Source organism: Cololabis saira, chromosome 4, assembly GCF_033807715.1.
Source record: "Cololabis saira isolate AMF1-May2022 chromosome 4, fColSai1.1, whole genome shotgun sequence".
Lineage (NCBI taxonomy): Eukaryota > Metazoa > Chordata > Actinopteri > Beloniformes > Belonidae > Cololabis > Cololabis saira.
The window spans coordinates 42,610,439-42,625,756 of record NC_084590.1 but is presented as its reverse complement, the minus strand read 5'-3'; the positions used below and the strand labels follow the sequence as shown (position 1 = coordinate 42,625,756).

Sequence of the window (15,318 nt, the reverse complement as noted above, 5' to 3'; positions counted from 1 at the left end):
CCCTCCCCTCACCAACACACCGACCTGTGTACACACACACACACACACACACACACACACACACACACACACACACACACACACACACACACAGAGCCACACGTACACACTTTTGTAGATCTGTTACCCACTTTGTAGCAGTTTGTTGAAGAAAAAAAGTTCACTGCTCTGTATCTTGATATGTACATAAACAACTGAGACATCCATCCATCCATCCATCCATCCATCCATCCATCCATCCATCCATCCATCCATCCATCCATCCATCCATCCCTTCCTCTCTCTTGGCACCGGGAGCTCTCCACCCTCTCTCTTTCTTGCTGTCTGTCCATTTGGCATCCACAGCAGCAGTGTGGCTCGGTGTCCCTCAGGCCTAAGGAGTCCAGCGGCCCCCCCGCCCCCACCCACCCCCCCCGGATAACCTCTGACACCTAGCTTTCTCCCCCCCAGCTCCGCTGCAGAGCTCTCTCGGCCCCACAACCTGTGTGTGGGCTGCTCGGTGGACCATGTGCGACTGTCTGCGTGGGATATTCAGAGTCACCTGGACACCCTCCTCAGATGCAGGTCAGGACCAACTGAGCTTTGTGGGCTTCAAAACGGCACAAGGTTTATGCCGTGTGGTGTCTAGTTTCGTAGTTTTACAAAAAAGAAAAGGGTTTTACTCACAGTGCCATCGGACTTGAACTTGAGAAGTGAGTTTAGCTTTCACTGTTTGAGTAAAAGCTTGTAGTTGTTTCATACTTTCTTCACATAATACCTATTTAAAGTGGGCTCAGTTTATAAAACTTTGATCCTCCATATGTTTAGAAATAAGGAGCAGGTCTTAACTGAGTCTGTACCTGGTGATGTAACTAAGCCCGACGGACAAAAGCTTGAGAAACGACAACAATCACTGCAGGCTGAGCAGTTTGCTTTTCTCAATCACCTTCTACTCTTCTGCTGCTTTTCTTTCTTGCTGCATCGGTTTACTTGTTGACGTGAACCACATGCTGAGTTGTTCTTTGTGCCTGTTGTTGCCTTTGCTGATACTGTGGTGGACACTTGCTCCCGCCTGAGTCCGCCCTGCAGCTCGCAGTAACTCTCCACGGTCACTGCAGTTGTGATTTCATGTTGGATGTTGCAGCTTCGTCAGAGTCTGAAGTTTTACTCAATTCAGGGCAACAAAAGAGGAAACTTGGTTACCCAGACTCAAACGGGAGGCCCATCTGAATGGATTTTCACTCTATTGTGCCACTGTTTTATAGCGTTAATTTGGTCATAAATAATTAATAATAATAAATATACAATTTATTTTAGGTGAATGAAAGACATCTAAACGTTACTAAATGGATGTTTCAGCTTTCATCCAAACGGCTTTTCCACAGTTTTCATTTTATTAGATTAGGTCTTTATTAGTCATTCTTATATAACAATGAAATTAAAAGTGCCATCAGTCAGTGCTAAAAAATAAATAGATAAATACTATAGTATATAAAACATTTACACACAACATAAAATAAAAACAAATAACTGATTTAAACCAATAAATAATTAAAAATAGCACACAATCCCTCAAATCCATTACAGTTTGTTTTTGTTACAGTTGTAGGATAAAAACTCTCTGAATTGAAGTCTCTGAATCGTGTTGTTCTTGTTTTTATTGCTCGGTACCGTCTACCTGAGGGCGACAGTGCAAACAGAGAGTGTCCAGGGGGAGCAGTGTCCTTTCTGACCTGTTTTGCCTTTTTAACGCAGCGGTTGTTGTGCAAGTCCTTATAAACTGCGGCTCAGACGTTCACTCTTCAGCCCCTCGTGGACAGCACTGTCACTACGGGCCGACGGGGCAACACCCAGTTTTTAGAGCGGACCCAGTGCCAAGTAGGAAAAATAACATTTCATCAAACGGCCACTAGGGGCTTACTCCGAAAGCGAGTAAATCTCCAACTTTATAGCTGAAACTGAAACGTATTTACAGCCTGAACCGTTTTGGTTTCCATGGCTGGATTTCACACCATGATAACTGTACGGGGAGATAAATCTCTCTGCAGCACATCAGATTGTTGTGGTGTTAATTGTACCGACAGACACGTGAAACGGGCTCTGGGTTAGCCCTGAAGCCGGTCCCCGATCACTAGTGTAGTTGAGTCTAACCGGAGGACGGCGTCGAGCTAACTCTGGCTACAGATGATTCCTTCTCCGAGCCACCGTCCAGGTTGGTCGGGACTCTTCCAGGGTCACTAACCAGACTCACTAGCTACAGGTGGGCCAGGTACCTCCATCAAGACCTCTGCTGGGACTTAAGCTCCACAGCAGAGGTCTGATGGGCCAGCGAGCTCCGCCAGGACCGGAAGGAGTCGGATTGTGCCAGAACTCTTCAGAAAACCTCCCAGAAGGTTCTTCCAGACCATTTTTCACCCCCCTGGGCAGGACTGGTGCTGTATGTCCCTGTGGCTTGATGGCGAGACATTTGCATCGTGCTTCTGTTCTGGTTTGGGACATCAATCACACATTGATGACCAAAGGGGGACGGCGGGGGCTCACTGAGAACATCTTCTTTCATTTATTTACTTTAATAAGATGCAACGAGTCATTAGAGTCAAAATCTCACATGCCGAACTACTACAGCTGATAGAAGCTGGGTCAATGTGAGGAGTCGGGTCAGAGATTTCCTTTTTTCTGTTTTGATGGATCCAGCGCCACAGAGTGTATATTGGATACCCCCCCCCCACACACACACACACACACACACACACACATTTCCATTTACCATGACATGTTTGTTTGTTTTGTTTGTTTAGAGTTTATTTACAAATAATAAAAAAACACAAATACAGATAATAATCAATCAGTTGAGGTTTGTAAAATGGGACTCCCAGAAGCTACTGTAGCTTATAAATAGGGGCCCAGTCACACAGCAAAGCAACTATAAAAATACATATACATATAATAACCTTATAACCTAAAAAAGAAAAAACACACAATAAAACCCTGAGACCTCCTCAGATTTCCTAGATACAAAGAAATTCTTATAAAAATAAAATAATACATCAGGTATTGGTACATAAACAATTTAATAAGAGACATAATTTAATAACAATTGTTTTAACAATGTTTTAGTCTCTTTTTAAAAATTGAGAGAGATCCAGACTCTTTTATAGCACTACAAGCTCATTCCAAATTTTTGGACCTTTGCAGGTTACACTGAAACTTGTACATTTCAGTTTCCTTTTCTTTCCCTTTAAAAGTTGTTTTCCCCTTGTTTTGTGTTCATGAGTCGGAGCATAAATGGGGATGAGATGACAGAGTCTATCATTGAGTCTAAAAACTACATTTTACATTACACAGGCATTGTGGTAAATGTTACACTCAGTAATGGACTAATGCTAATCTACATCAACACAGATAAACCGTGTTTGTCTGACGTCCTTACATAAATCATTTGCATACTTCCCACTGGGAAAAATGTTTTCAACATTCGGATCCAAGTAGTTAAAAAAAATTAAATCCCAGGGGGGACAATTGTGTTGGTTTTTGGACTGAAATATATCCAACAGATGCCAAACAAACGGATTCATCCACATCTCCTGAACAACCAACAACCCAACTCTAACACTGCTTTTCCTCATTTCTGCAGGAAATCAGGTGACGTGGAGTTTTAGGATTCTGTGTGTCATTTATTTGTTGTCTGACAGTATTTACAGTCCTTTGTCTGAAGCTGTCTGGTCACCTGGTTTCCTAAATTGCACGAATACGGATAGGTTTTCAGCAAGTGGAGCAGTTTACCCCCTCTATCGATGCATTTGGTGACATTCATCACACGTTCATCATCCTGGACCACTTGTGCTTCACTATTGTGCAAACTTCAGTCCACTTCCTTCTTCAAGGGTATCAACAGAGGAAAATCCACTTGTAGCTGCTGTGTTTTTCCATGAATAAATGTGTTGTATCTCAAAGAAGTGCGTGCCGTGCGGGAGGATTTGGGGAACTGGACACATCACCTTTGTTTGTGTTGAAATCCTCAGGTCAGGGGACGACGGCTGCGAGCGAAGCTGAAGACGGATGTCTGCTGTGTGGCACTGATGACATTTCTGAGTTATTTACTGTGAGACTGAGAGAGCAGCTATCTGTGCCTGTGCATGTGTGTGTGTGTGCAGAGACAAACATTAACACAATGCTACTCTAAGCATCAGTCTGTGTAATAAGATAAGACCGGGGTTGTTGTCTTTGGGCCCGAGCGCTCCAGGAATAAACTGTCTAGCCACGTGTTTACTGTGGACGGCATTGCTTGAATAACCTTGGATTTTATTTTTGAGCAGGAGTTTTATCATTTAAATTACAAATGGAGTATTTTTCAGTATTTATACCACTACAGCTCCTTGTTAGTAGGATAAAAGTAATAAAAGTTACTCCGAACTGGAGTCCAGCTGTTGTAAAATGCTGTCGGTGGCAGTTCTGATGAGGATTAGCAGGGGGGATCATATTCCTCCGCTTTTATCTTCTCTTCTTTGGCTCACTATTAAATACTGCATGAAGACCTTAAAGATCAAACTCCATCCTATTCTCCTTCCTGAGCTATCCCTTTACTTATGCCCAGGGCCGGTCTTAGGATTTTTATGGGTGCTAAACAAGATTTTGTTTGTGGTCTCAAAAAAACACCAAATCAGACACATGAGATGGAGATGGACTGATTAACTATTGACAAATCTCTTACTTTCTTTGGAAATGTAATAAAAAAAAATTATTTTAATCAACTTTCACGAGGAAAGGGTTTTGTGGAATATGTTTATGTGATAATAAGCTGAAACGAACCCCGGTTGGGACCCTTCTGATCATCGCTGTGAACCACGGCCTTGAGCAACCTCAGCGAGGGGATTTGAATGAAAGTCAGTCGGTTTCTTAGCTGCAGCTCAGCTTTCTATGATCTGGCAACATATACATACAAATACTGTCTTTAAATCTGCATTTTTTTAAATTTGTTGTGCACAGATGGATATTTTTTTAATTATTATTATTCATTAAACCTTTATTTCATCAGGAAGGCAATTTAAGAACAGGTTCTGAATTACAAATGCGGCCTGAGACGTAAGGTGCGAAGCTGTTTAAAAAAAAAGGCTGCAGATATTTGTTTGTTTGTCTCTCTTCAAACACATCTTTGTAGACATTTTCAGTTTTTTTCTTGCTGTCATTCACCCTTCATCGTGCACACAGGCTGCACATGTAAATGTTTACCTTGTCTCAAGGTGACGAGCCGTTGCTGCTCTTGATGGGCATTTTAAGAGGATCAGCTTCTTCTTATTATTAACTAACATCAATGACATGAAGAAAAATCCTATCACGTCCAAATAAAATCTGTATTTCAGGCTCAATCTGTTGGCGACGCTACGCTTTTTATTCCTCAGCAGTGCGTTTTAACCACAGTGCAGAATCCCATTAAAAACAACTTGAAATAATCTTTATTGGAGCCTTCAGCTCCTCAGAACTACATATTTTCTCCCCTCAAATGGGCATAAAATCAGAGTTAATGACATGTGGAGAAGTGATAGATAAGGTATCTATCAGTATGTGCAGGGATGTTCATCTCGAGGACGTTGACTGCAGTTATGTCACGGAGACCTTCTCTCATCTCTATCTTGCTTAATTAAAACTAAACCCCAATCTTAAATCACATTTTTTACTTGTCGTAACATAATGTGCAAACTGATTGAGGTTTCCGCAGCACGAATATAAACTGCTCCGTGCACACGCCTGCCTGCCCGCAGCCTGCTCGAGTTTCCTGGACCATTTAAGAGCTGACGCGGGCATAGCTGTGGTCTGGTGACCCCTCGTGCCTGATGCCACACCCTCACCCCTGCTCCCCCCTCCTCACCCACTCAGCCACACCCGACCCTCTCAACCGCCCGCCACCTCAGGTTTCCCTCCTGGACATCCTCCTTCCCCAAACCCACTGCTACCACAAATATGTACAGATATGTATGCATATCATGCTTAAAAAGAAAAAAGAAAGAACGATACCTTCCCCATCTCCCCCCGTGAGCCTCCCCCTGCGCCCCTCCCCTGTCTGGCCCGGCTCTTGTTTCTGGTTCCAGTCCTGCTCCGTGTCTAAATCCCGGCTTTGTGCGCGAGCTCGGCTGAAACAAAGAGCACGATAGCTGACGCAGTGCTGGCTGGCTGATCTGTGCTGACAGCGTCTCCTCCCCAAACCTCCGCCTGGCTGCGGGAAGAGCTGTTGACTGGACGCTGTAAAGTGTTGGGTCGGCTCGATCCGGATCTGGAGCTCAAAGATCCTGCACACGACAACATTAAAAAACTCTGCACACCAGAAAACAACCCATATTTATTTATTACGGTTTATCGGTAAATGTGTAGGAATGATGAGGTCAAACCCAGACTTTTATTGGTTCTGCAGCTCACCTGGAGACGCAGCAGCTTCTGCATGACGCCACATTTACCCTCAGAGGAAACAAATGTAAGCACAAGCTGTGAGCGGTAGCACAGAAAACACGTCTTTGAACCTTATAAATCACAAACCCTTCGCTGATCGTAATCATGGATGTTTGCTTCTGCAGCCACGTCGACTGAGCATCATCCCTCTGTCTCCTGTAGACTTGTAGTCAAGACTGTCTAAACCGAGACCAAGACCAGAGAGTATCAAGACCAAGACTTTTGGAACCGGGCTTTCTGTTTCCACTGATAAAGAATTCGCTCCGGGCCAGAAAAACCACTTCCAAGGTAGCACCAACTCTTTGCTGGGCTAGAGGAAAGAACCGCTTACGTAAGCAGAGGGGGAGGAGTTATTAAGACCAACGGCAATAGCAAGACTGGGAGACGGAGACATTTTCAAATAAGAATGAATCTGGATGCAGCAAAGCATCATGGGTCTGAGGAGGAGACAACCTGTCTGTTAGAGATGTGTCCACGGAGGAGCTACATGGACCAAGTCCTGTTAGAGCAGATACCTGGTTGTTGCTTCAACTTTCACACCAACGCAGCGACGTAACTGACATTTGCAGTCACATAATGACCTGGCTCCCCTTAGCACTCGAGCTATGGAAAAAAGAAAACCGGTTCTCAGCTGGTTTGCGAGTTGTGAACCAGCACCAGCCCTGGAACCGGTTTGGTGGAAAAGGTGGTATGATGTGCTGGATGTCGGCTAGGCCAGTATTCTTCCCACGGCCGCGTTCACGTTAGTCTAACAGAGCCAGCTGAGGATGAGTGGCCACTTATCCTCAGCTTGAATTCAGCAACACGACCTTTGCCACTACCGGTCTCCGTGCATGTACATATTGTCACTATTTCCGTCGGTTTACATGAAAACAGGGAGAAGTGAGAGGAGTCTGAGACCCACTCAGTAATATTTGGCACGAAGGATCCAAGAATCCTGAATGGAAATGTTTCAGGAGCTTTTCTAGGGTATCTTTCTACCATCCTGTATAATTTATAGGTAATTGGTATTTTGCTCTGTTTTATCAAAGTTTTTAATTCACATATTGATTTCATGTTTTACTATATTTCATTTTATCTATTTACGCTCGTGTTTGTAAACTGGAGCTCCACGGATCAGCATTCTCCTGCGAGGGATAAATAAAGCCCTCTATTTCTGATTGTTGATCTGATTACCGTACTCTGAGACGCGAGCGGCGGACGTCAGAGAGGACCCAGACACCGCACCCTCCGCCACAGATACTCTCCCTTCTGATCCTCAGCCACAATGAGCGGGTCGTATCTGTGCTCGTGCTGCAGCTTCCCATCATGCTTCACGAGGGACGCTTCTCGGTAGTCGCTGCATAAAGTTGCTGACGTACAAACAGACGGCAGCCGTCGCATACCTGCACACTGAGTAGCTGGGACGGTCGCTGTCATGTGTGTAAATGCTGTACATGCTCATACTCAGGATAGACCTCCATCCGGGGAGGGAGACGTGACTACCACAATTATTATGTAGACACATTTGAGGAGTATACAGATAACACACACACACACACACACAGCTCACAAACAGCAGCTGCTCTGAAACACGTCACAGTTTCTCTAAATCCAGATCCCAGGCCGGCCAGTCCTCTTTTTTTAGCTATTTGAGATAAAAATAACTTCCCAGCAGCACCAGTTGTTGCCGGAAAATGATTTACTGTTAATTCCCCCATACTGGAATATTTCAGAAGCTATTTCTTCATTTTTCCAGCAACCAAAAGAAAGAAAACACATGTATGTACAGTAATGTCACCCATCATGCACCTGGGTCACAGCTTCAGCTCAGGAGATACCAGTGGGGGGCAGATGAAGAGGAGCAGTACGACTGACCTTTGAACTGTTGTTTTACAACCAGATGGGTTTATGAATGATATATGATTAACTCGATGTTTCTAGTTTTGCCCTCTAAACAACATCACTGCTGATCTCCTGGGGAACAAGCAAAAATCCTTTACCTCAGACTGATTCAGGCTCATTATTTTAGTCACCTTTAGACATTTCTATTCAGCTCAGTCGTGCAGGAAAACATGGAAGAGTAACAGAAGCTTTATATTTGTGCTGTTGAACACAAATTCTGTTTTTGTCTCGTGCACGATTTTCAGTTTAATGTAAGTTGACAGAAAGTGAAGCCGAAGGTTGCAGACTCGACGGCTGCAGAAAAGTACAGTTTCTTTTGTCAACGAAAATTATGACTTAATATTGTCATCAATGAACCTTTATCACCTGAGGAAAACGAGACACAACGAAAATGCTGGTCATGTGACGATAACGATAATTAAATATATAATGCAATATCGTAGACGAATAAAAACGAGACTAAAATGTAGATTACAAAATAAAAACACTTCTAACAAAGATCCTTAATGTCCATGTTTTCAGTAGTTTCCTCTGGTTTAATGTCCATGTTTTCAGTAGTTTTCTCTGGTTTAGTTCTGCTGGGTGACGTTAGTCCTCAATCCCAGTCGCTGCAGCGGGGAATCAGATCCAGAAGATGCAGCTGCAGAGTTAGAGGCTGATGCCGTTAACGCAGAGCTCTAGGTTCACGTCTATTAAAAACAAAGTTACATAGAGAAACGCGGAGATCTTCTCTGGGGCTGGAGAAGAAGAAGATGAAACCATCTTTGGATACACTTTCCGACATAGACATGGAAAAGAAAACAGAATGTGTCGTTGAAAAAGAAAAAGGTTGGGAGAAAAATAAATATGTAGTAAACTCAAATTAGAGTCTTCTGTATCTGGAATGAATGTATTCTTGAGTCTATAAGGTAACAATAATATAATAATAGGATAACCTTGTTTGAATTGTAAAATGGGTTTGGCTAAATACAATCGTTGACTAAAACGAGACTAAAATGGTCCTGGACAATTCTGACTAAAATAAGACTAAAATGCTCAGACTTTTAGTCGACTAAAACTTCACACGACTAAAAGGAGAATGAACGTGACTAAAACTAATAAAAACTAAAATGATAGCTTTACCCAAAGACTAAAACTAAAATGATAGTTTGACCCAAAGACTAAAACTAAAATTGAAATTGAAACAGGCTGCCGAAAAACAACATTAGTTAGTAGTTGTACGAGTCGGTCCCTCCTTGTAGCAGTACCACTTCTGACCACCGGGGGCAGCATATCAGCAAATAGTTCCCGTGTCAGCTTCTATCGTCAGACACAACAAAGTTTTCCTTCAGGGGGACAACGTGGTATTATCAGATGTGCAGGACTGTCCACACTCAGCAGTGTGGTATTGTAAGTGAGTCTCCATCAACACAGCAGATGATGACACACCCATGTGGTCAGAAGTGGTATTGCTCCACAACGTTGCTGCAAAGGAGATGTTTGGTCTTTTAACAAAAATGTCCTGAGGTCAAACGTCATGTTCTGGTCAAAATAACACAGAAGCTCCCTTTTTTTGTCTCTACACTTTAACTCATAACAGCCGGTTTGTGGAGGGGTGGAGTCAACTGCTCAGCTTCACTCCTCCTTTTTTTTTAAAGGAGCATGAGGCAGGATTGAGGCAGGATTTATGAAAAAAATTTGTATACGTGTTAAGTTTTCTAGTAATAATGTCAGATGAAGCGTTCCAAACCAAAACAAATGAGCCCTCTAGTGTATCTCTCTGTTGCCTTGAACAGGCTGTGTGCTGCAAAATGTGCTGCAATTCGGACTCCAAATTTCCCGCACTGGGCGGCGGATGTGACGTCACATGACGCTGCATGCGCGTTCTCCCCGTTCTCCCGTGCCGGCTTCGCTGTTGGCTGCAGTACCCCCAACGGCCGTCGTGGCGAAGGGTGGTGCTAGAGAGTCTCATTTCTTAAAAGGAGCCTCAAGCTCCTTTTAAAGGAGGAATTTAAAAAAAATTGAAACTGAAATTTCGCAGCTTTTGTCGTATCTACTTCCTGGGGGCAATGCAGCGTGAGAGTTGTTGGGTGGAGATGGAGGGTCTGTGATGTCACACCACCCTGAAGATCTGAACCCCTCTCTGGGTGACCCATGACCCCCCCCAAACCCAGTCTAATCATTGCAATCGTCCAGCTGAATCATCTAATGGAAACTGGTTTTAAAATGCACTCAAACATCATGAGTCCAACTAAAACTAAACAAATGCAAACTTCTCACAGACGGGCCGAAACATTCAGGTGATGCAGTTGAACTTACAATGCAAGGAAAAGACGCACAGAAAAAAAGAAAAGACTAAATGGTACAGGATGTACGGCATGCAGGGGGGGTGTGAGTCTGTCCGAGTCACCATTGTGCATTTTTACAATTTGCTGCTTGCAGTGATAGGTCAGCTGGGAAAGCCCAATGCTGTCTGAGGACACTGATTGAAATATTCGTGAAAGCAGCTGTTTTGCGTTGCGTGTCGGCTGGCAGTCCGACAGACAGACGGACAGCCTGGACTCTCAGCACTCATACAGACGGCCAATCATGTTATAAACTTTGTTATCTTCTCCCCTTCCCTTGTTTATTATAGTAGTGCTGCTCCGCCTCTCTGTGCCCTAATATGGGGGCATCTCTCCGTCCTCCAACCAATCACGCAGCGGGATACTTCCCTCCTGGAGATGCCACGGGCCCGGGCCAGGCCCGAGGTTCAGTGAGGGGAGCAACAGGCTGGCTGGTGACGAGGGGGCAAAGACCTCAGACAGACGGAGGCCTGAGAGACAAATACAAGCGAACACATCAAGGGAAGCAGCTGAGTGACTGGTGGGGGAGGTTAGAGGCACAGACTCACAGGAAGAGGAGAGAGAAACTGAAGTTCTGCTGCAGGTGGAGGTGTGCCACCTTTGAGCTGCCGGAGGAATCACGCTGAGGTTGAAAATTAAAGGTACGCTGGGTGGATGTGCTTTAATGAAGTCTCTGCTGGTGTCCCGGAGCCGGCTGCTGATAGCTGAGAGCTTTCTGTTGCTTTTTTTGGAAGAAAATGTGCTGCAGGAGGTGAATTACTCGCGACTGGGTGTTGCAGAGGAGACTGCAGGTGGTCCTCATGTGACACTTTAACGCAGGTGATAGCTCACTTATGGCATACCAGCAGCTTTAACACATCTTCTGCTCTTTGTCTGTTTAATTTAGTCTTAAACTTGAAAACTTGTTTCACATTTTCTTATTTCCCCCCCTTAAATGTCAGTTTAAGCCCTGGCAGCTGAGGAGCTGCCGAGGGCCAAGCAGAGCCGCTCACACAGCCTTCTGCAGACTCCACGTTTCCCACTTCGGAGGTTGCAACAATGGAGCGCTGTTTAAATGCAAAGGGACACTTTTCCTGAGACAGCTGCCACTTGTGTTTATTCCAACATGCCAGCATCCGAGCACGAGCACTCGAGCATTCGCTGACGTTTATGGTAACCGTTTTGTCACTACGCTCCAAGTTTACAGGAATGTTTTGTAACGAGATCCGTGTCCAAAAAAACCCCTGAAAAATTACTCGTAGTATTTATCGGAACCAGGTGGGCGGGGCCTCGGGACATCACGAGGCACCAGTATGAAGACAAAAAGACTTCCCGTATCAGAAGTGCTGAGATTTAAGAGCGTTTTTGTCAAGAGGGAGTTAAAATGCGCCACAAATAAACAAATGTCTGTTAGTAACGCGCCTCGATGGGCCTCCGCGCTGCTGGAGCGAGCTGTGAAGGCCGGCAGCGGCGGCGTGGGTGGGGTGGGGGTGTTTCAAATAGTTCCTGTCTTAATGTTACACCCCAGCGACAGCTGCAGCGTGACGGTCACAGGATCCGAGCCGTCCACTCAGCCTGGTATGTGTGATGACCCGAAGTGGGTACGCCGGTACCGGAGCCAAAACACGCCCTCTCTGTGATGGAAGATCACCAACACTTGCGTTATAGTCTGGGTTACATAATTCATGTACTCGTGGTTACATACTGGACCTGATGTGGGATTGACGCAAACGAGAGACATTGTTCATCTTTGTTGCCTTTTTTATCTCATATTCTCTCTTATTATTCTGTGAACCAGCAGAACCGAGTTCAAGGATTCCTTCTAGGTCACTTATCTGATCAATTATCTCATTGTAATTATTTTAAAGGGCTTTTCCATGTTTTCAAACTCATATGAAGCTGTTGCAACGATGAATCTAAGTCTCAGAGTGACACTTGACTTCGAGAGTCCACACACCCCGTCATAAGGTCATAAGGTCATAAGGTCATAAGGTCATAAGGTCATAAGGTCATAAGGTCATAAGGTGCATAAATTGCCTGGATTGATCCGATCAGACTGAAGGAAAACTTCTGGCTCCGGGCCAGGCCCGAGGTTCAGTGAGGGGAGCTGTGATTTGTGATGTCATCAGTCGCTCCGCCTGGGTATAATGTTAAGACATCCATAGATGTGCATGCCATTTAAAAGCAAACACAACATTTTATTTATGTTTAATGTTCACATCTGATACGTTTTGTCTTCATCTGGTCCCTTTGGCTGCAGCTGGTTATCGTAAGGTGCTGTATCAATAAGGGCTGAGTGATTGATTAAACAGTGCAATAAGAAAGGGGTGATCAGTTTCTTAAGGACGAAATGTGTATTCAGTTGTGAGGAAAGTGATGAACGTTTCCCAGGTTTAGCTGGACTGCTCTAGTCGGCGTGTGAGCTGTGTTGTTGGTTCTGGCCCAAATCAGAAGATACATAAAGACAGGAAGTCATATTGCTTAGAGAAAAATGTCAACTTTAACAATGATCTATCTTTTGGAGATGTAATGTTGGTTAGGGTGCAGCTCATCGGTAAGTTTGGTTGTTATTTGTGATCACAGGAAGGTTCAGATGTCAGAAGGGTTCTGACTGTGTTGAGGTTGCACCTTCTCCCCCTATCAGGTGCTCTGGCTTCCTCTCACGGGCCAAAACCGTGCACTTCAGGCTGGGTGATGATTCTGTATTGCTATTAGGTGTGAATGTGCAGGATTACTTGTCTCTGGGAGTTCTTGTGTGCCGGTGAAAGCTGCGTTCCGCCTGGTGACTCCATCCAGATCCTGAGGAAAAAGAATCAGGATCGCGAACAAGGATGAACGATGGTGTTATTTGGGACTATGTGTTAGAAACTAGAAACATTTGTACGTGTATCAAGGAACCTTGAGTAAATTGTGCAGAATCTGCGATGAAGGACGACCGTCTTATCAGTTTCTTGGCAGGAAACGTGGGTGTTGGTCGACCAGAATTTACAGGTCAAGTGGTGTCAAGAGCGTACCGGGTGATTCACAAGGGAGACCTGGTGAGGAAACGGCGCATGACGTACGCAGGAGCGGGAACTTCCCTCGGGGAGCTGAAGGGATTTTACAGGAAGGAAAACTCATGTAGTTTCTGATACTGGTGAAAATGTGTTTACTCCCTCAACTATATGAAACACATCTTATAGTTTCACGCTCCATCTTATCAAATCAAAGGACAAAGGTTGTGTGTGCCTCCGTGTGCGATGTGAATCTGTCAAATGTATCTCTGCTTCCTGTTTACATGGAAGCATTTCCTGCTCAGAGGCTGACGCCTGCGGGTGGGTCTCGTTCTGTCCATCTGATGTCTCAAGTGGCGCCTTTCTCTCTAATCTGGAAGGATTTGGGTGTTGTGCTCCTCTGTGGCTGCTTTTATCCAAAGAGGCTGACAGCAGCAGTGATTTCTTTAAAGGTTCAGCTCAGACTGCACCCGCGGGAGTCCAGGACCCCGCCGCGCCGGTGCTTGTTGTTGTCAATGCCTTCTTTCCTCTCTGATGTCGCCAAGCATCCAGAGTCCATGCTGTCTTTAAGCTGAACTTCCACTCGCTTTAACGTCAGCATCCATTTAGGCTCCTGACAGTTATCCATCCCGCGGCCTCCGCGCTCTGAAAATGAGTTGTTAACTACTGACACACACAAAAAAAGAAGAAAACATGATTTGAAAACACGCATTGAAATCAGACTTTGGTCTCCTCTAAAATAGTCCCCGCCGCTTGTTTGGAAACTTGAAATCGTCAACAGATTGAGACATGGACAGCTTCACAGCTGAGCAGCCTTGGATATTCAGATGAGAGACACTGGGAGCTCTCATTATCCTTTCAGCCGGCCAAAACCACCTTTTTCTCCAATACCTAGTCGAAAGCCTAAAGAAGCTCACGATTATTTTCTCATAATCACTGTGAAGGGGCTGTACTGAGAAACCTTCAAAAGAATAGAGATACATTTATAACAAACAGGCAGATTCAGCTCAGGGAGGAAGAGTTTGATCACTTACATCCTGGTGTGGATGCTGTTGCTGCAGAGAGGAACCAAACACAGAAGCATAAGACACAACGTCAGGTGCTGGTTTGTTTGCTTTCTGTGTCAAATATTTCTCTTAAATTATGTCAAACTTCACAGTTCTTTGATATGATACACACAACACAACAAAAAGGTGTAACATAATGTTTGCACAGGTATTCAGCTGCTCCGAGATATTTCAACTATTTCAACTCTCTCGTACACAAACATCCCTGAACTTGAGCAGATCCATGTTTGGGTAGTGGGAGCGGCACCTGAGCACGGAGGTCACATGATCAAAAAGGGTTCAGTTCACTATATTAAACACATAAATATAATCAACAAACCCTTTCCTTATATTCAGGGCCACTAAAATCCTATAGGAGTGTCCTGGTAGGAACATATATCAACCAGTAAACGGAGATCCTCTCATTCTCCCCTCGTAAACGAGACACCAAGATACGTAAACTCCTCCACCTGAGACATCCTCACCTTCAACCCAGAGACACCGCTCCACCCTTGGCGTGAGATTCGGAGGTGTTAATTCTCATTCCTGCTGCTTCACACTCGGCTGTTAATTTGCTCCGGTGCGTAGATACATGACATCTTAATACGTGCAGCAGTTGCGTTCTTCTTCTCAAATTTAAACAGACAGGACAGCTTCAGCATCCGTTCTTGA

General features: G+C 44.6%; 1 protein-coding gene across 2 annotated transcripts in view; it reads left to right on the top strand.

Annotated features, from left to right (window-relative positions):
- Positions 1–464: 464 nt before the first annotated feature.
- The window catches only part of prx (periaxin), a 46,091-nt gene continuing 31,237 nt past the window's right edge, over positions 465–15,318 (top strand). Inside the window, exon 1 of one of the 2 annotated variants that reach the window (XM_061719842.1) lies at positions 465–564. In XM_061719842.1, coding sequence (XP_061575826.1) covers positions 507–564 — 58 coding nt within the window. In that variant the 5' untranslated portion in view covers positions 465–506. Of the gene's footprint in view, positions 565–11,049; positions 11,270–15,318 lie in introns of those variants that run through there. The other variant, XM_061719846.1, reaches the window with a different exon arrangement.